Source organism: Ammodytes marinus (assembly GCF_949987685.1).
Source record: "Ammodytes marinus genome assembly, chromosome: 18".
Lineage (NCBI taxonomy): Eukaryota > Metazoa > Chordata > Actinopteri > Uranoscopiformes > Ammodytidae > Ammodytes > Ammodytes marinus.
The window spans coordinates 8,660,632-8,679,524 of NC_137222.1; the positions used below are offsets into that span (position 1 = coordinate 8,660,632).

Below are 18,893 nucleotides of genomic sequence, written 5' to 3' on the forward strand. Positions count from 1 at the left end.
TTATCAGTGATCAGGCAAAAAACATGCAAACTGATTTACTTAGTCACTGTTTTTTTTAACAGAAGAAAAGCAGAAACAAACTCAAAATACATGCAAAAAGGGAAATTCTCTTCCAGTTATCATAAATTAAATCTTAAGAAGAAAGTACAAAAAGTAAACTGGGGGTTAAATATGCTAAATTAAGTTAGTATTAAACATAATTTTTTTTAATTTTATCTTTTTATTTTTATATTTGTTTAGAATTAATTAGACATGTTCTATGATCTTTTTGTCAATCAAAAGCATGGACCTAATAAAAGTGAGAAGATTAAACTGGGTTATTTTGTCGTTGCAAACATAAGTGGTAGAACATGGGAAAGCTTTCTAGGGCCCAGTTTAGTTTCTGGTATAAGATACATTTACACTAATTGACTGCACCAAATATTGCACTCTTTTGTATTTCTGCACATGACAATAAATCATTTGAAATATTTTGGTGTTATTGTTTAAATAAATAACGCTTAAAAATTAACATCAACAACAAATTCTTCACACAAAAAAGAAAAAAAAGGCGGTTCTCTACATGAATAACCAAACCAACCTACCCTTCAAAACTATAAAGTTGGCCTATATTTGGTTGCAACATTTAGGCTTAGTTCATTCTGCTCTCATCACTGCAAAATTACTGAAATCATTACAAAAAAGTTCTTAATCTTTGAACACAAATCTGTTCCTTCAGTTATTTCCAACTTCTTTGTGCCTTGTATCTTTCTTTGCATTAAGAACTTTTTAAGGTCTATTTTAATTTTTAATTTTTAGAAACAATACAGAAAGCAGGATCTTGGTGGTTACAATGATTAAAACAGGATGATGCTGCTCGTCAGCTTCATTGTGGTATCACTCGGCTGGTTGGTCAATTGGCCAGGTTTCTGAAAAACTGGTCAGACCTGGCTGGTCGTGTCAACCTGAAGACTTATGGCCAAGCCTTTAGAAGTTATAGTCCCCAAAGGGAAATTCTTTTTCACAAAAATGTATGTTATGGGGAGAGAGAATTTAAACCTGTTTGTAGACTCAGGACAATGACAGAGTAACTAGCCTGTCCTGTTTATAAGAATGTAGAAGAACTACAAAAGGTACCCAACCTGTTTTTTCATGGGGTCCAAATACTTTTCACATCCACACCCAGACACAAGTAGCTTTTCTACTGCTTTTTAAATGGCCTTAAGCGGAGCCGCGGCTCTGTGTAAACACCCAACTTTGAATAGATATTGACATAAATATCTAAAAATAAAGGTTATCTAGGTAGGTTCTTGGCTTCCAAAGACCATGGGCTTCCAAAGTGGCTGGGCCCTAGAACGCTTTCACACTTTCTACCCCTTATGGGCGGCCCTGTCTGCACATACTGTAGATGTGAGCTGATTTTGTGTAGAGATTATGCCCTGATACTGCCATGAAAGGAAGCATTTCTGATATTGTTTCAAGGTGAAGTTCCCAATTCTCAGAAACTTGCAAAATATGTCTACCAATGTATTTTAAGGATTCAGTTTTGCATTTGAGAAGTCATCTTATTCTGAGAATCACATCAGAATGGCACACCTTCTCTGCAGACATCGTCTATCAGCTTTGCATATATTGCAGCAACTTAATTGACACCAGAGTTTTATAAACGATCTCCAGCAGGTATCATCTGCTGATGACATCTCTTCATCATAGTATTTTGGATCTCCTTGCAGCTAATGGGGAGTTACAACAAGTGCATCACGCAGAATCAGACAATTAAGGACTCTTTCAATGCAAATCCCATCCAAACATCTTCCCTGTCATAATGTGTACAATGGCTGCATAGAAAATCATTACCACTTCCTCTTCCCAGCATCAACCATAACATGCCCAATGGACCCCAACAACTCATATCAGTGTGGAAGCCCCCAAGTCACTAACCTCTGGCTCAGCTGCTTTCATAAGAAAATGCCTTCCACCAGTGGTTGATAAAATTTGATGATTGGGGTGGAATTGTGGCAGTGGGCATGTTCACATAGGAACTTACATGCGGAGTAGATGCATGTAGGGTCACTACGTCTCATATCAACCAATGGGGTAAACACAAAGGATGTTTACCCCAGGTGATTGCCATGCTGTGCAAATTGCATCATACTAGACCATGCTGGCCTTTGTGAGACAAACAGGATGGCAGTTTTCCATATGAGTTCCAGGTCTGCTGTCGGGTCATATGGTTCTGATCTCTCTCTCTCTAACTAATAAAGGCAAAAATTACCCAAAAATAACTTGACATTGTTATCTTGAAAACGTTTAATACATTTATGGCAAGAAAGTTAAATCAAATGAATATTATGACTTCATAGTTAATCATTTATTTGCACATGCATTGTACCATACCTCTTGTTAAACAAAGTTGTCGGTTGATTTGGACAGTAATGAACGATTTGTGTGGATATCAGAAAAGAATGTATAAATAAATAAAAATTAACATTGGATTCACCCTTAACTACTGACCTTCACTGTTTCTGATGTTGTATGTGGTATCATAGTAATCCCTGACCATGAAAACATAGGGTTAGACATCACTAGTTATGTGGTATTATGTTTGGTTCAGGAGTTATGATGAAAAATGCATAATTAGGCTATGGCGGAAAGTAAAATGGTCTCCATGGCAACCATGATTACATTTTGCAATGGCTTAATATCTGAAAATGTTCAGAGCCCCAAACTGTATAAGTGTACCAAGTTTCAAGCTTTTCTGAAAAGGTTAACAATTTTGCACATATCCCCTCTACCATTAAACAGTACTTTGGGAAGCCGAAAATTGACATAAAGGTATGGTTAAGAAACCCCTTAGAAAATAACTTTCCACCACTTGGATTCCTTAAGACTTTTAGTATGTTATTAATTACATATTCATGAGTCAAAACCAGTTGAAATGGTTTCTGTTGCAATTTTTGAGAGGTCCACCCATATTTTCTCACAAAATGCCTGTGCCTGTGTGTGCCTTCGGAGGCCAAGAACCTAACTAGCTACACTTTATTTTGAACCAAAAAAAAGTGTACATTTTTAATGTACAAATTATTGTAGGCCTACATTTTCGTGGACACGGGATGAACAATCTGCATTTTGCAGGCCTTGAATCCGTTAAGGGTTGGTAGACAGCACAGAGATTGACAGCAAAAAGTTGATGGACCAAGCAACTAAAAACATGAAGTAGGCTACAATAAAGTTAAATACATAACTTTGCCTATTTAATCTCACCCTTTCTCCCTTAGTCATTCATCCATTATGAATTATCAGTTTCCCATTAGCTGATATAATAATCCTTATGAGGTCCTTATCGACGTGACACTTTGTTTACAAATCTGTTACAAACGCGACTTGTGTAGACGACTTGCGCACGCATCCTGTGACGTTGCAGAGGTGTCAATTCATGGAAAGCGGGTGCCCACCGCACGTTCATGAGACTTTTAACAGAAGAAAAGCTTGAATGCTGCTGCTGCTGAGCGTCGCATGTAGATAGTTGAAGAGCTGCGTGTCCTCTGCTCCTGCTCAACATGTATAAAGTTGTATCCAGTCTAGGTGGCCGCTGTGCAGTTTTATCTGGACGGACCTGCTCTCGGTCCAGTTCGGCCAAATTCCACTTGGCAAGTGGTGAGTTTCCATAGAAACGGACATAATTCAGCACTAAGGTAGTTAGTTACGGTCTGTTAGTGTTGCACACACAACCGGAACTTATTGTTTGTCATAAGAAGGAAAAAGTCATTGTTATAGCCTACAACTTTTTTCGTATAGGCCTAGGCCTTGCATCTTTTATAGATGCAGCTCAAAGTGCAATGCAACAATACAGCTCTGTAAAAAAAATATGTATAGGCCTATATAGGCTATAGGTAGGCTATATTAGGTAGGCTATATTTGATAGGGTGACCTAAAATATATGCATCTCTATCAAGTTTATGTCAATGTTAAAAATCAGTAAGTTTCAATTATGCTGCATAGGAAGAGAGAATAGAGAAGCACATAGGCCTACTGTAGAACTTCACATAATCTCTGTCCACATGTTATAGCCTATATGTTTTAATGAATAGTTGCCACAGTGCAAGCCTATTAACAACAAGGGTTGTCAGGAAGACTTTATCCTTTGTTGCGAATGTGTGGTCTTAAGGTTAACTTACTGTGGTTAGAGTCTCATTTTAGTTTTTACAGGAACCCCCTACACATTATGAGTTTTATGAAAACCATTAAAAACACAAAACTCATATCCAAATATAAGCTACATCCAGGGGTGATTTAATGAAAAAAATACAAGTTAAAAGGGTGCCAGGCACCTGATCCGAGAAGGTCCCTGTCTAGATCTAAGGTGTGTCTTCTATAGATAACAAGGACATAGAAGGAAAGGTGAGAGTTGTATGACCTCTGGGTAAAATGTCACTTTTGCAGACACACAATTACTAACAATAAATATCACAGAAATGTCATAGTGAAGCTTTGATCAGCCTCAGCTAAGTAACACAGTCAACTCATGGAGAATAACGGTGTCCTTTTATCTCACAGTCTAAACCTGAGGTGCAATTATTTTACAATTCACAGTTGCAGTATGTCAGAAATCGGCCTTCAAACATCCTCCTGCAGACCTCCCAGAGATGCCCCCGTGCAATTTCACTGCAGAAATATATAAGGTATAAGAGCAATGTTCTCCGGCATTCTGTACTCTGTAATCACCTCGGTAATGATTGACAACATATAGATATCATTATACTGGTACATACACACATCTCATTTACCATGTCATTTTCACATACACACCCACAGATTACGTTTGCACTGATGAATATACACTCACCAGACACTTTACAAGTTACAGCGGATCAATCAGCCTGGCAGCAACCCAATGCATTTAGGCATGTAGACCTGGACAGTTCAAACCGAGCATCAGAATGGGGAAGAAAGGGGGTTTAAGTGACTTTGAAAGTGGCATGGTTGATGGTGCCAGACAGTCAGGTCTGAGTATTTCAGAAACTGCTGATCTACTGGGATTTTCACTCTAAACCATCTCTAGGGTTTACAGAGAATGGCCAAAAAAAGAAAAAATATCCAGTGAGCCGCAGTTGTGTGGACGAAAGTGCCTTGTTTATGTCAGAGGTCAGTGCAGGATGGGCATACTGGTTCGAGATAATAGAAAGGCAACAGTAACTCAAACAACCACTCGTTACAACCAGTGTATGCAGAATACCATCTCTGAATGCAAAACACGACCAACCTTGAAGCAGATGGGCTACAGCAGCAGAAGACCCCACAGGGTGTCACTCCTGTCAGCTAAAAACAGGAAATTAAGGCTACAATTCGCACAGGCTCACCAAAATTGGTCAATATAAGATTGGAAAAATCTTGCCTGGTCTGATTCTCGATTTCATTTGCGTATTTCAGATGGTAGGGTCAGAATTTGGCATACACAACATGAAAGTATGGATCCATCCTGCCGTGCACCATCAACCATGCCATGTTCAAAGTAATTTAAACCCCATTTCTTCCCCATTCTCATGCTCGGTTTGAACTTTAGCACGTTGTCTTGACCACTTCTACATGCCTAAATGCATTGAGTTGCTGCCATGTGATTGGCTTATTAGCTATTTGTTTTTACAAGCAATTGAACAGGTGTACCTAATAAAGTGGCCGGTGAGTATACACAGCGTTGCTCTTTGAAAAGCCCTTTCTAGAGAAAACTTTTATTAGTATACTACTAATACTTTTCCCTTCTGTATGTATGTCTATTCAGGGTATGTCCAAAGAGCGGATGATGGAGATCCGTAGACAAAACTGCAACCCCATGATCATGAAGGTTACCTCCTATAAGAAACCAGTGTTCATCCACCAGGGACACATGCAGTGGCTTTGGGATGTGGACGGGAGGCGATACCTGGATCTATTTGCTGGTGTGGCAACTGTCAGTGTGGGCCACTGCCACCCGTAAGGTCCTTTTTGTCCTTTGCTGTGTTGCAGAGTTGTGACGCGTTTTTTTTTCTTTCTTTCTGGTATGCAGTTTGTAATAATAATCCTTCATGCAATCATTAGTGTTCTTGTATCTGATTCCTGACATCTATGAATGCAGAAAGGTAACAGCAGCCGCAGAGCAGCAGCTGAAGAGACTGTGGCATACAACAAACATCTACGTCCATCCTCCTCTCCATGAGTACTGTGAGAAACTAGCCTCCTACTTCCCAGATCCTCTTAAGGTACCTGTTTTTTTTAGGGATGGGGGGGAGGGAGATAGTATGTAGGCTAAACTTTAGATGTCTGCTCGTCTGTGTTTCCCTGTCCAGGTGGTATATCTGACCAACAGCGGCTCAGAAGCCAATGACCTGGCTATGCTGATGGCTCGACTTCACACAGGCAACTTTGACATCCTCACTTTCAGGTTCAAGTTTTTTGCAAACTGATGATAATGATTTACTTTATAATTAAAAAAAAGTGTAAGAAAATACAAAATAATTTTTTGTTTTTACCTAATCTTAGAAACAAATAACATAATGCTTTTTTCATCCATTAATTAAAGATTATATTTGTACAAAAACAGATCCTTTCATGGCGCAGCACGGTTTGAGTAAACACGATATACAAGGCTTATGACTCCAGCTCTGACTCAGGAATATTGAAAAAATATTCTTTGTGAACTTGTGTCTTTACATTCTTTTTTTCAGTTAGCATGTACCAAAATGCCTAACTTGAAAGCTTGATTGGTGTAAAACATAAATAAACTGAAACTTAATGGAGAAACTTATGATTGATCTCTTTCCTCCAGAGGGTCATACCACGGTGGCAGCCCTCAGACTATGGGTCTTACTTCAAATGCAGCATATAAATACCCCATCGCCAATGGTTTAGGCTGCACAAATGTATGTATGCATATATGTATTGCAATGCCGTATACCCTATCATATCACATAAAAAACGTAATACTAACATATTCATACATTTTTATTTGAATGAATGTGAATATATAATATGGTTACACAAATGGACAGGCATGTATTTGTATATAAGATGAACGTCTCAGAGGGCTATGTCAAACTAACTAGGTTTCTCCAATAAACAGACCATGTGTCCTGATGTGTTCCGAGGTCCGTGGGGAGGAAGCCACTGCAGAGACTCTCCTGTGCAGACCATCAGAGAATGTAGCTGCGCCCAAGGTAAACAAACACATGGACTCACGGCTCAGCACACTCACACTGCTCTCATGAACAGGAAAAAACTAGACTGTTTTACATTAGATTAAGCATTATGCAATATTCCTACAAAACATTAACTTTACTTTCATTGAATGTGTTGTGTTGTGTTCATGCACAGTGATTTCAAATTTGGCAAATGCTGGGGGTTGTGCTTTTTTTGTATTTTTTTAAGTATTAAGTTAACTTAGTATTGAACTGCCTGTATGAAGTTCAAAGTCTCTTGCTGTTTATCATTTACCTTGTTTGACCTTTTGCAATTTCCAGGAATTTTTAGCCGTAGGCCTATAGTAGGACATGCTTCTCAGCTAGACAGTCTACTTGAAATGGTTAGTACAGTACGTTAGCCTATGAGTGTTTGCACGAATCAAACAATATGCTGCAAAATAATCTCAATATGAGTCAATGAGAGCTCTGCGGCTGTACGTTAGATGAAGTTACTGTAGCTATATAGTTCTTAAGTATTAAAGAACTCACACTGTGACTGATTTTGGTATGCTTTAAATATCATTCATTGCCTGAACCATGTAGTGCTAGAGAAGATGAGAATTATTTGGGGAGTTTCCCATTTGTAATCGCATGTTAATGTACGTCTAAGCTTAATAAAGGAATTCTTGTTTCATCCCACAGGTCATTGCATGGCAAATGAACAATATATTGGACAGCTCAAAGAGACATTTGCTACCAGTGTCCCAAGTCGAATTGCTGCTTTCTTTGGAGAGCCGATTCAGGTGATATATTCTGTTGTGGAGTCAAACAAGAAATGTAGTCTTAATGTAATCATGGAAATTATTTTACATGTTAGATATGTTTCCTTGTCACAGCAAAAACAACATATTTGACTTTGCATTAATGTAAGCAAATTCATTATTTATTTGTTGAGTGTTTGTGATAATAAAGATGGGACTGAGGGATGTGAATGTGTTTGATTTGTGCAGGGAGTTGGGGGAGCTGTGCAGTACCCTAAAAACTACCTCAAGGAGGCGTACACACTTGTAAGAGAGAGAGGAGGTGTCTGCATCGCAGATGAGGTTTGACACACATTTTAAATATATTTTTTTAATATTGTTATGGATTTTCATTAATAATCCTAAAAAATATATACATTTTTATCTTGGTGAATATGACTGAATATGGTGAATAAATAACACATTTTACCCAGTCTAGTCAAATAGTGAATTAATACCAATATCATAATAATTGTTGTAATAATTTTGTTATTTTAAACCTGCATGAATTGATTTGTTTGGCATATTGGGATTAGCAGAAACAAGCACACATTATTGACATTATCAAAACCACAGAGTTGATATGGTGAATATGTTAGCAAACAGTTCCTCTATTTTGCATCCATTAGCTTCATAGCACCATTATTATTCATTTAGAAATGTGTATTTGGCCGCCTGGTGAATGTAAGTCCAATATTCACAATATTATACCTCTGTTTTAATTTCTACCAACTCTTGAGGGAAATATCTGGATCTTAAGCTGTGTTCTCAAGAAGTGTTCCAGCTCGTTGCTAACTTTTACATGTCTGCTATTTGGTGCTGGCCAAGTAGTACACAAATAAATAATAGACTAATTAATTTCAAAGTTTGTGCTGTGTGTGGATATTTCTGACACATGTTAAGTCTACTATGGTCAGGTTCACTGGATTTCCTGAGGAGTTGATTCGTAAATGGGTGGCAATGTTTAGCTTATTTCAATCAGATTTGGGCCAAATATCACTGCAGCTTAAAGAAAAGTAAATCTCTTACTTTTCATTGGATCAATTAGTAGTGGGCTTTCTAAAACATCTTGACAGAAGTACTTATCTTGAAAGATAATGACTTATACACATGAGCTTACAGTTCTATGAATACGTTGCTATGCCTAATAGAAAGGTGTACACAACGCAATACACATTGTAAATAGACTGCCCTGGTTTCTTTTACCATGTTTCCATATTTTTAGCAAAATGTAAACTTAATCATATTTTTTGTACCTAAAAGGTCCAGACTGGTTTTGGCCGAACAGGAACCCACTTCTGGGGTTTTCAAGGTCATGACGTCATTCCTGATATGGTTACAATGGCAAAGGGCATTGCTAATGGATATCCAATGGGAGCTGTTGTTACAACATCAGGTGAGAAAACACTTCAAGATGTAAAAATCTGCTTTTATGTTAATAAGAGAATAAGTAAAGCTACAAAGCGTGTGCATACTATAAAGGTCTTGGCAAGATGCATGGTGACAGATTTTAACACCTGTCTGGTTTCTCCCAAGGAATCATACTGCTTTATTTTGAAGACCATGCTAGCACCAGAAATCATGCTACACTGATTGGAGGTGTGAGCATGTTTATTTATGTGTTTTCCAGAGATTGCTGCTTCATTTGCCAAGGCTGTTCACTTCAACACCTTTGGAGGAAATCCTGTGGCTTGTGCCATTGCTTCTTCGGTGCTTGATGTAAGAATGCATCTTCTTTGTACATTGGTGAAGCTTATTATTATTGCAGCTGCTATAATAACATTTGAAAGCTAAAACTTCTTAATTATGGAAGCACACTGAATTATAATTCAAACATGTCTTGATGTACTTTTACTCAACAGACTATCAAAGAGGAAGGCACACAGCAGAACACTCTTGTTGTGGGCACCTATCTGATGACAGAACTGGCAAAACTCAGAGACAAGTATGAGATTATCGGTGATGTCCGTGGAAAGGGCCTTCAGATCGGTGTGGAAATGGTCAAAGACAAGGTATTGAGCTTATAACAGAAGTGACACTCACCTCCCCTCACATGCTTGGACAACGTGTGTGTATGAGCTGTCCCCCCTGGGGCATGGTGCAGCAATGCCCCAGTTAACCATTAGTCTGAGCCGCTGTGACCATCTGTAATTGTAAACAAAACAATCCCAGCTGTAGTGTGCATACTGTTGCCTTAAGTTCTGACATGTTTTTATTCTGTTGATAAAAGCAGATAATGTACCGAAAAAAGGAGCCCATTGCCTGAGAGTAAATCACGTTTTATTACACTGAAGTCCAGGATTCAACTCAAACAAGCAGACAGGTTTAACTCAATGATTTATAGAGAACAGTGTCTTAGTGGCTGGCACAGATGGCCAGGTAGGCAGACAGGTTCACAAGCATGTACACAGGAAACAAAGATGATGGGGAGGAAAAAACTCCCAGTTTATGTAGTGTGAGTCCAGGAAATTGGGGAGCTGATAAGGAAAAAGTGGGGACAGGTGTGGAGATGCGCAGCACATAGTCATGTGATGCAGAAAGGATGGAAAGTATGAGGGCACCCAGTGGATGGTTGATATTTGGCAGTGCAAAATTAGGCTGGAGGGAGACAGGTAAATGTGGCTGGAGAAAGACAGGGAGAGACAAAACAAGAAGCTTTTGGGTTCAGTTTTGTTTACTATTTTAAATAAAGTCTGTAATTTTTTTAGTTAACTGCATTGCTGTTTTCCAAATATCCTGCTGTGTCAGTGTTGTTGCCGTCTTCTTGTGTCTGGCATATGTCAGCATGTCTTCTAGGACTTGGCTACATTGCATAATTTTTTTTCGTTTGTGTTGTGCAAGCAATTAAGGTAATTGGATTTTCCTCGATTTTGCTTGGATATCAGAACAATTTGTTTTTGTTTTTGATACCTACGCAGGAAAAACATGGATTAAAAGTACTCAGGTTAATAGATGCATTGATAATGAGACCAACTCTTTCAAAGGAAAATGGTAGCAGGTGCAAAGAGTGAGGTTTATTAAGGTTAAAACATGAGTTGTAGATTTAAAGGCCTCAACTGAGTGAGCTTAATGTCAACAAGCAGGTTATTCCAGAGGAAAGAGGCAGGATATGAGAAGGCCCTGCAGTCTGCTGATTTATTTTTACCTCTTGGGACATACAATATCCCTGGATCCTGAGAGCATAGTGCACAAATGGTATATAAGGATTATGAAGTATGAAGGGTGAGTCATAAGAAGCACCTTAAAGTCTGATCTGACAAGAGAAAGCAATCTCAGTGATTCCTTGTGCTGATAAAAATAGATTAAAGGATCAAAGGTTACACCAAGATTCTTGCCTTTAAACTTACAGAGAGATAACGCAGCTGTTGTTGATCAAAGTGGCATCAATGTTGAGCAGTGCCAATTGCCAGCATTTCAGTTTTATCAGAATTTAGGATTTCAAAGCAGACAAACAGGGCTCTAAATTAAAACTTTTCAGCATAGTCATTTGCCTTTACATGCATATAGCAGATTCAGCATGGCATTGGAAATAACTTGTACAACTGCGTATAATTTGCCCAAGAGGGGAAATGTATAAAGAGAAAAGCAGATGACCAAGAACAGAGCCCTGCGGTGCTCCATAATTCAAATTTCTAATTATTATACAAAACACTATATTCTTTTAAGATAAAAGTTTTTAAAAGGTTATGTTGAAATTAGATTTATAGATTAAGGGGGAAAATCCCACCTTGTACAGCATCTATTCAGTAATCAGCCTGGGTATTTTGGAAGTGGCTGACTAATAGTGGAAATATTAGCAGTTGTTTGACATTGTTGATGTAGTTATTGACTTTAAATTCAATTGTTACTGTTACAAACCCAGCAGCATTCATCCCCTCACTTCTTGTGTGTATTATCATATCAACAGGCCAGCAGGGACCCGCTGCCCGCTGAGGCAATAAGTGAGATCTTTGAAGAAGTCAAGGATATGGGAGTGCTGATAGGGAAAGGAGGACTCTATGGGCAGGTAACAGCACTCACCTTCTGTCCCTCTGTCAGAAACAACATTCATCTTGAATTTTAAATGAAGCTGCTTGCTGAGCATACAAGAGCTCACTCTTGGTATTTGTGTAACACAATGATTCACTCTAATAGCACATTTAGACTACAATATACTGAAGAATATTTTGGGACCAAATTGTATTTTTTTGGGGTCAGCTGTTGTAACCTTCCAGCAAGACCATCTTATGTAATTTTGCCTCTCTCTGCTGATCATTTATCTCTCGGACAATTTTGGTGTCAAGGTGGCTATTTACGATGGCAGTCTGACAATGATTACACAACAGGTTGATTATACTGGATTTCCTAATAAAACATTACATCAAGAGTCTAAATGCCCTGCCAGAATAATTCACTCCTTATCTTGATAATTTACAAATATAAAGATGGCTATATGGGCAATTTCAAAATTGCCAAACTAAATCTAGTAAAATGAAGTGACTTCCCCACTTGACTGCAGTAACCAAAGTCATGCTAAGAACCTCCCACTGCATAATGTAAATATGGCTATTTCTGCTGCTTAACTTTTGTATCAGAATTATCGGAAGTGCCTGCTCTTCAGTCAGTACTGTATGTCACGGGCATAAGGCACCTAACCTGGTTAAATGTTTTTCTGTATTTCTCACCACTTAAGACCTTCCGCGTCAAACCCCCCATGTGCATCACGATGGAAGACGCAGATTTCTTCCTGGCAGTTTTTGACAAGGCCATCCACAACTATATGGAAAGAAGATGAAAGTCAGATGGATTGCTCAATCCTGAGGACCAAACCTGGACTTTTGGTACATCAATTAACATTTTAAGAATCTCAGTATTAATATTTTTTACCTTTCTGAAGAAGACCCCATGCCTTTGCATACATACATAAAAAAAATATTATTTTTTAAACTATGTTGAGTTAGAGACTTAGGGTGTATTCACACCTGCCGTGTTTAGTTCGGTTGAAACAAACTCAGGTGTACTTCCGCCTTCGGTGCGCATCTTTCAGGCAGGTGTGAATACAGCAATCGCACTCGGGGGCGAACAAAACAAGTGCTTTCCAAACGCAGTCTGCTGCAGTTCGTTTGTGGTGTGAATTTGTCCGGACTCGATCCGACCCAAATGCAGGAAGCATTGTGCCTTTTCTTTTTCAATAAATTGCCGTCAGCTTCACATTATGGGAAAGTGTTGGTGTCGCTAAGGACTTAGGACGATAAGTTATGGTTTGACCGGGAGCCCAGAACAATATAGCCTATTACATTTGAACATTAATTTTGGGTTTCGCCGAAAAGTTTATTTGCCGATTACATGCAGAGCAGCTGACTGAGAGATCGGCTTTATGAAACGCGCACATTATGTAAGTGATCACTGTATGAATAAAGAGCGATTTAACACTTCTATTAAGATAAATAAACCGCTTACTTCACCTTTAATTCACCCAATATACCTCATTAATTGAATCAGTGCCTTACTAACAATGAACTTGAAGTTAATTTTGCTCTTTTTGTAACCTGTTGAATCATGCTTGGATGTAAGGTTGTGAAATCGTTTTACAATTTGTCATATCTGAACATACTTGTAGCTGATTATGGATGTGAATGTAATAATAAAGACTATTATAATGTAACCTTGAGTAAGAACCATTTGTGCTGTTACACACTGTTCATACTGACCCCTACAGGTATTGTTTTACAAGTTCTACTTATTTGAGGAACAGAAACTGAAAAAGACTGTGGTTTGAATCCTTATTTTAATCCGGTCATCATGTAATCTTCCTCTAAGATTATCCCCTTATCTAGGTTTTGGATCAAAATCAGATCAATTACAAAGTATCTGGCTTTGCTATGCCCAAATGATTTATTGGGTTATTTTCTGTGAACACGGGACAGGGATGACCAAACTGATTTTCAGTTTTTCAATAGCTGTTTCCAGCTTCATGAAGCTACAATTGCTCACTTTAAGATACATCTATAGCTAAATAGATAAAGCTATAACCAAACTCTAATGGCTCATATTCCCTTCCAGCACAAGGGCTTCTTCCAACTCTTCTATAAAAAGACACTCTTTCAACAGAAAAATCAGACCAGATTTGATTAAATGTTTTCTTCCTTTTGAAAAACATAATCATTTGAGAGATGTACTTTTATTCCTTGCTTTTTCTACTATAGGATTAATTCCTCTTACAGCTTGCAGTATATTTTCTGGGGTCCATTCACAAAAGGTGTTAGTTTGAAGAATAGAAATGAGACTGCTGAGACAGGAATGACTCATATAAAGTGGATAAAGTATTTTATTAGGATAAAATAACCCATCGCCTGTGTCAGACCAGGCTGGCCATGCCCGGTTAGCCAATTCCATTATCCCAACCTCCCCTCTATCCGTGTGTGCTTCCTTTTTAACCTGAAAATGTGATCTCCTGGTTGGTCAGTTTCCCTCGCTAAAATCTGCCCTTAATCAGTCTGATTGGTGAATTCGAACTAACTGGACACTGCCTACTTTCTTACGGCATTATCTTCTGACCTGCAAGGCATGTCGCCACGATGTCTGCTTGTGTGCTTTAGAACAATCCTTTTGTAGCCTGGAAATCCAGACCCTGATATCTTGAACGATAGAGGGTCTGGCTAGCCTGGTCCAACCAGACCATCGTACTTCATTTCATTTGTACAGAAGGTCTGGAAGTGCTGTAATTGGCAAACGTTCACTCACTTGGAGGCGGGTGTCTGTCGAAGTTGGACGACTGTAGATTCTCCGGCGAAAGCTGGGAAATGCACTGTACACCCAGACTGACTACTTAAGGGAAAATGAAATTTGTCCGGAAGTAGGCGGGCGGGCGGAGCCAGGCTAGGGTCTGGCCACGATCAATAGTAATTTCCAACTCAAGGGGCGGCTCCTACTCGTGCATTTCAAATGCCACTGCACGCAGTTGGATAGCACTACAACCAATCAGAACAATGCACAAGGTGATGCACAGCCATCTTTGATGTTTACTATCACGGCTTCGACGTCGCATGCACATCACTGTCGTCAGGGCCGCCCATAAGGGGTAGAAAGTGGGAAAGCTTTCTAGGGCCCAGCCACTTGGGGGGCCCATGGTATTTGGAAGCCAAGAACCTAGATAACCTTTATTTTTAGATTTTTAGATATGTATGTCCATATCTATTCAGAGTTGGGTGTTTACACAGAGCCGCGGCTCTGCTTACAGCCATTTAAAAAGCAGCAGAAAAGCAGAAATGTTCAAAATGTTTCAGATTGAGCACAGCAGAGTGTAACTGTTTCAAACATAATCCATCATATAAACCCTTTGTGTGCCAAATGGTGACGAGATTGGGTTTTGATATTAAACAGTTTTGTCTGGATTATATTTCCTGAGTCGTTCCACATGTACCTGCTACTTGTGTCTGGGTGTGGCTGTGAAAAGTATTTGGACCCCATGAAAAAACAGGTTGGGTACCTTTTGTAGTTCTTCTACATTCTTATAAACAGGACAGGCTAGTTACTCTGTCATTGTCCTGGGTCTACAAACAGGTTTAAATTCTCTCTCCCCATAAAGTAAATTTTTGTGAAAAAGAATTTCCCTTTGGGGACAATAACTTCTAAAGGCTTTGACATGAGTCTTCAGGTTGACACGGCCAGCCAGGTCTGACCAGTTTTTCACAAACCTGGCCAATCGACCAACCAGCCGGGTCCTACCACAATGAAGCTGACGAGCAGCATCATCCTGTTTTAATTATTGTAACCACCAAGATCCTGCTTTCTGTATTGTTTATAAAAATAAAAAATAAAAATAGACCTAAAAAATGCAAAGAAAGACACAAGGCACAAAGAAGTTGGAAATAATTGAAGGAACAGATTTGAGTTCAAAGATTAAGAACTCTTTTTGTAATGATTTCAGTGCTTTTGCAGTGATGAGAGCAGAATGAACTAAGCCTAAATGTTGCAACCAAACATAGGCCAACTTTATAGTTTTGAGGGTAGGTTGGTTTGGTTATTCATGTAGAGAACCGCCTTTTTTCATTTGTGTGTGAAGAATTTGTTGTTGATGTGTTTTTTAATTGTTATTTATTTCAACAATACCACCAACAGATTTCAAATGATTTAATGTCATGTGCAGGAATACAAAAAAGTGCAATATTTGGTGCAGTCAATTAGTGTAAATGTATCTTATACCAGAAACTAGTAGCATAGAAAACGTGCAAATTGTGAAAAAACTGTTTGCTTTAGTGAATCCTAAAGAAGAACAATGTCTCTGTGTGAACTGATTATTTTGTAGAGATCTGTTGATCTGTTAAACAATTGTGTGAGTGGGAATCAAAATAAATTGGTCTGCTGGGCTAAGTCATAAATGTGCTACTATTTTAAAATAATAATGAGCCCTTGCTCTCCCAACTGTCCCTGCAAGTCCCTGGTTGATAAGATAGTTAGTCTCTCTGCAAATACAAGTATGTGTTTATTGAGGGATGAGCGCACTCACACTCATTGATAGGAGTAATGGGTAAGGGGGGCGGGGGGTCATTGACTGGAGGTTTTCAGGGGCCCAGTCAATTGTGTGGGCAGGCCTGACTGTCGTCATCCGGTTACGTCCTCCCCAGAGTACCATATAAAGGGCTGTGGCGCGCCCATATTAGATAGAACCAATTGAAACGTGAGCCCGGATTTCTGGTCATCTTGAAAAAGCTTCAACGGAAAGTGTCCAGACCAACAGGCGCAGCAAATTTAATTTGCCAGCGCCTAGTGGTGCAAATTGCGCTGAATTGTTGAACGATGTACAGATACACAATCTGCAGCCAGATGTTCTTGCAGGTCTTTGGAGGTGATCTGTGGGTTGTGTGCAACCATTCTCACAATCCTCCACCTATGCCGCTCCTGTTTTTTTCTTGGTATGCCATGCCTGGGTTTAACTGCCACAGTGCCTGTGTCCTTCCATTTCCTGACAACGTTCCCTACAGTCGAAATTGACAATTGAAACCTTTGGGAAAGCTTCTTGTAGCCTTCCCCTAAACCATGACAATAAACAATCTTTGTTTTTCAGATCTTTTGGGAGCTGTTTTGATGTTCCCATTCTGTCTCACTTCAGCAGAGAGTCAAAGAGAAGTGCAACTTGCATTTAGGCACCTAAAATACATTTTCTCATAATTAAACAGACATTTCTATGAGTTTCAAGGCTTAACAACATAATCCAACCAACTTTGTGTTTAAAGTCATCAGTTTTACATGCTGTTACAGGCATTAAAATCAACAAAACCACAAGGGTCCCACATTTTTGCACAGCCAGTTTTTCACATTTTATTTTATTTCATACAACCAAATACTGCTTTTCAAAAAATCTTTGTTTGGAAAACATCCCAGTACTTAGCTGTTCCTGGTAAATTAAAGACATACCACTTTTATATTTTTTTTGTGAAAGCAGAGTCAATTATAATGCCGACTGAGAGGGGTTCCCAAACGTTTTCATATGACTGTATATGTCGCCATTTCTTTACATAGATGAAGAAAAAAAGGTCTGACTCAAAAATCGCTACTAAAAAAAACGTGTTGCTGTTCTGAAATGCAACCAACTGGGGGTGCGGGCATAATATAGCCTAAGTGGTAGAAGAGAAAAAGACGCACCAACTGTCCGATAATGGTCCCCATAAAAGAAATACACGTCTGCAGAGATTTGAATGATTAGAATGTATTGGCCCTTTTAGATAGCACTACTCAAAAGGGGTTTAAAAACTAAAAAGGTAACACTTTACAATAAGGTACACAAAAAAAGAGTAGTTACCCTTTTAAAAAGGGTAGTTTACCTTTTAAAAAGGTAAGTTTACCTTTCAAAAAAGGTTAGTTTACCTTTTAAAAAGGGTAGTTTACCTTTTAAAAAGGTTAGTTTACCTTTTTAAAAGGTAAGTTTACCTTTCAAAAAAGGTTAGTTTACCTTTCAAAAAAGGTTAGTTTATCTTTCAAAAAAGGTTAGTTTACCTTTTAAAAAGGTAAGTTTACCTTTCAAAAAAGGTTAGTTTACCTTTTAAAAAGGTAAGTTTACCTTTCAAAAAAGGTTAGTTTACCTTTCAAAAAAGGGTAGTTTACCTTTTAAAAAGGTTAGTTTACCTTTCAAAGGTTAGTTTACCTTTTAAAAAGGGTAGTTTACCTTTTGAAAAGGTAAGTTTGAAATGAAAGCTGAAATGTTGAGCTATTGTCTCATATTCATCGTTTGGTGTCAAACCCAAATGTTTCCAGTCTACAGCAAAAATAAAGGAATTGGCCTCACCGTTCCAATACTATTGGAGGGGACTGTATTACCAATACCAACAATTTATCGAATTGATATGTGTCCATATCAAGATGAGAATAATCCAATTCAACCTCTTCCTTAGAATGTTAATCGACTTGCGATGACAATGTAGTGTTACTAGAGCGCTGTGATTAATGCAGGTTGTTGCACACACTAGTGGGCTTTAGTTTCGATTGGCACCAGATTTCTCCCCTTTGATGTGTCCAATTAGCAGTAGCCTTAATACAAAGGTCCTTCTAGTAACACCAATGTGAAGTCCACCCTAATGTACGGTTATGAATGTCGGCTGGAAACCAAAGTCGATACGAAAAGCATTTAGGCATTCCTTGAAGATGCTTTCCAAAGACTATGTGGCATCTTCTGGCTTAACCGAATGACAAGCTTCGTTAGACAGAAAGAAGGGAGGGTTATGCAACTCCCTCTCACCTCAGACTCACTTCTAGCATCCTCTCTTGACTCCAACAGGAAAGAACCGGTGCCATGACCCAACATACTCCCAATCAGTGATCATGTGGTGGAAATCTAGTGACAAGGAGCCTCTGGTTATGTATTTATTTGAATGACGTTATAAATCATTGTTGTTTGATGCGATCAGGGTACCATTGGCTGGGCACCGTCCACCCATCCTTGTGACATTGTACAAAATATAAAACCTCCTGCTGGGTGTCAAGA

The 18,893-nt window shown here is 38.7% G+C and overlaps 1 protein-coding gene across 1 annotated transcript; it reads left to right on the forward strand.

Moving 5' to 3' along the window:
* Positions 1 to 3,539: 3,539 nt before the first annotated feature.
* LOC307265027 (alanine--glyoxylate aminotransferase 2, mitochondrial-like) lies at positions 3,540 to 12,707 on the forward strand (the record flags this gene model as incomplete). The annotated part of the gene is made up of 14 exons (XM_080046597.1): positions 3,540 to 3,636; positions 4,573 to 4,661; positions 5,759 to 5,949; positions 6,092 to 6,215; positions 6,303 to 6,397; positions 6,782 to 6,875; positions 7,076 to 7,169; positions 7,836 to 7,936; positions 8,144 to 8,236; positions 9,197 to 9,329; positions 9,564 to 9,652; positions 9,796 to 9,945; positions 11,841 to 11,939; positions 12,606 to 12,707. 14 exons carry the CDS (start codon positions 3,540 to 3,542, stop codon positions 12,705 to 12,707), a joined length of 1,551 nt encoding a protein of 516 aa, XP_079902723.1.
* Positions 12,708 to 18,893: the final 6,186 nt, after the last annotated feature.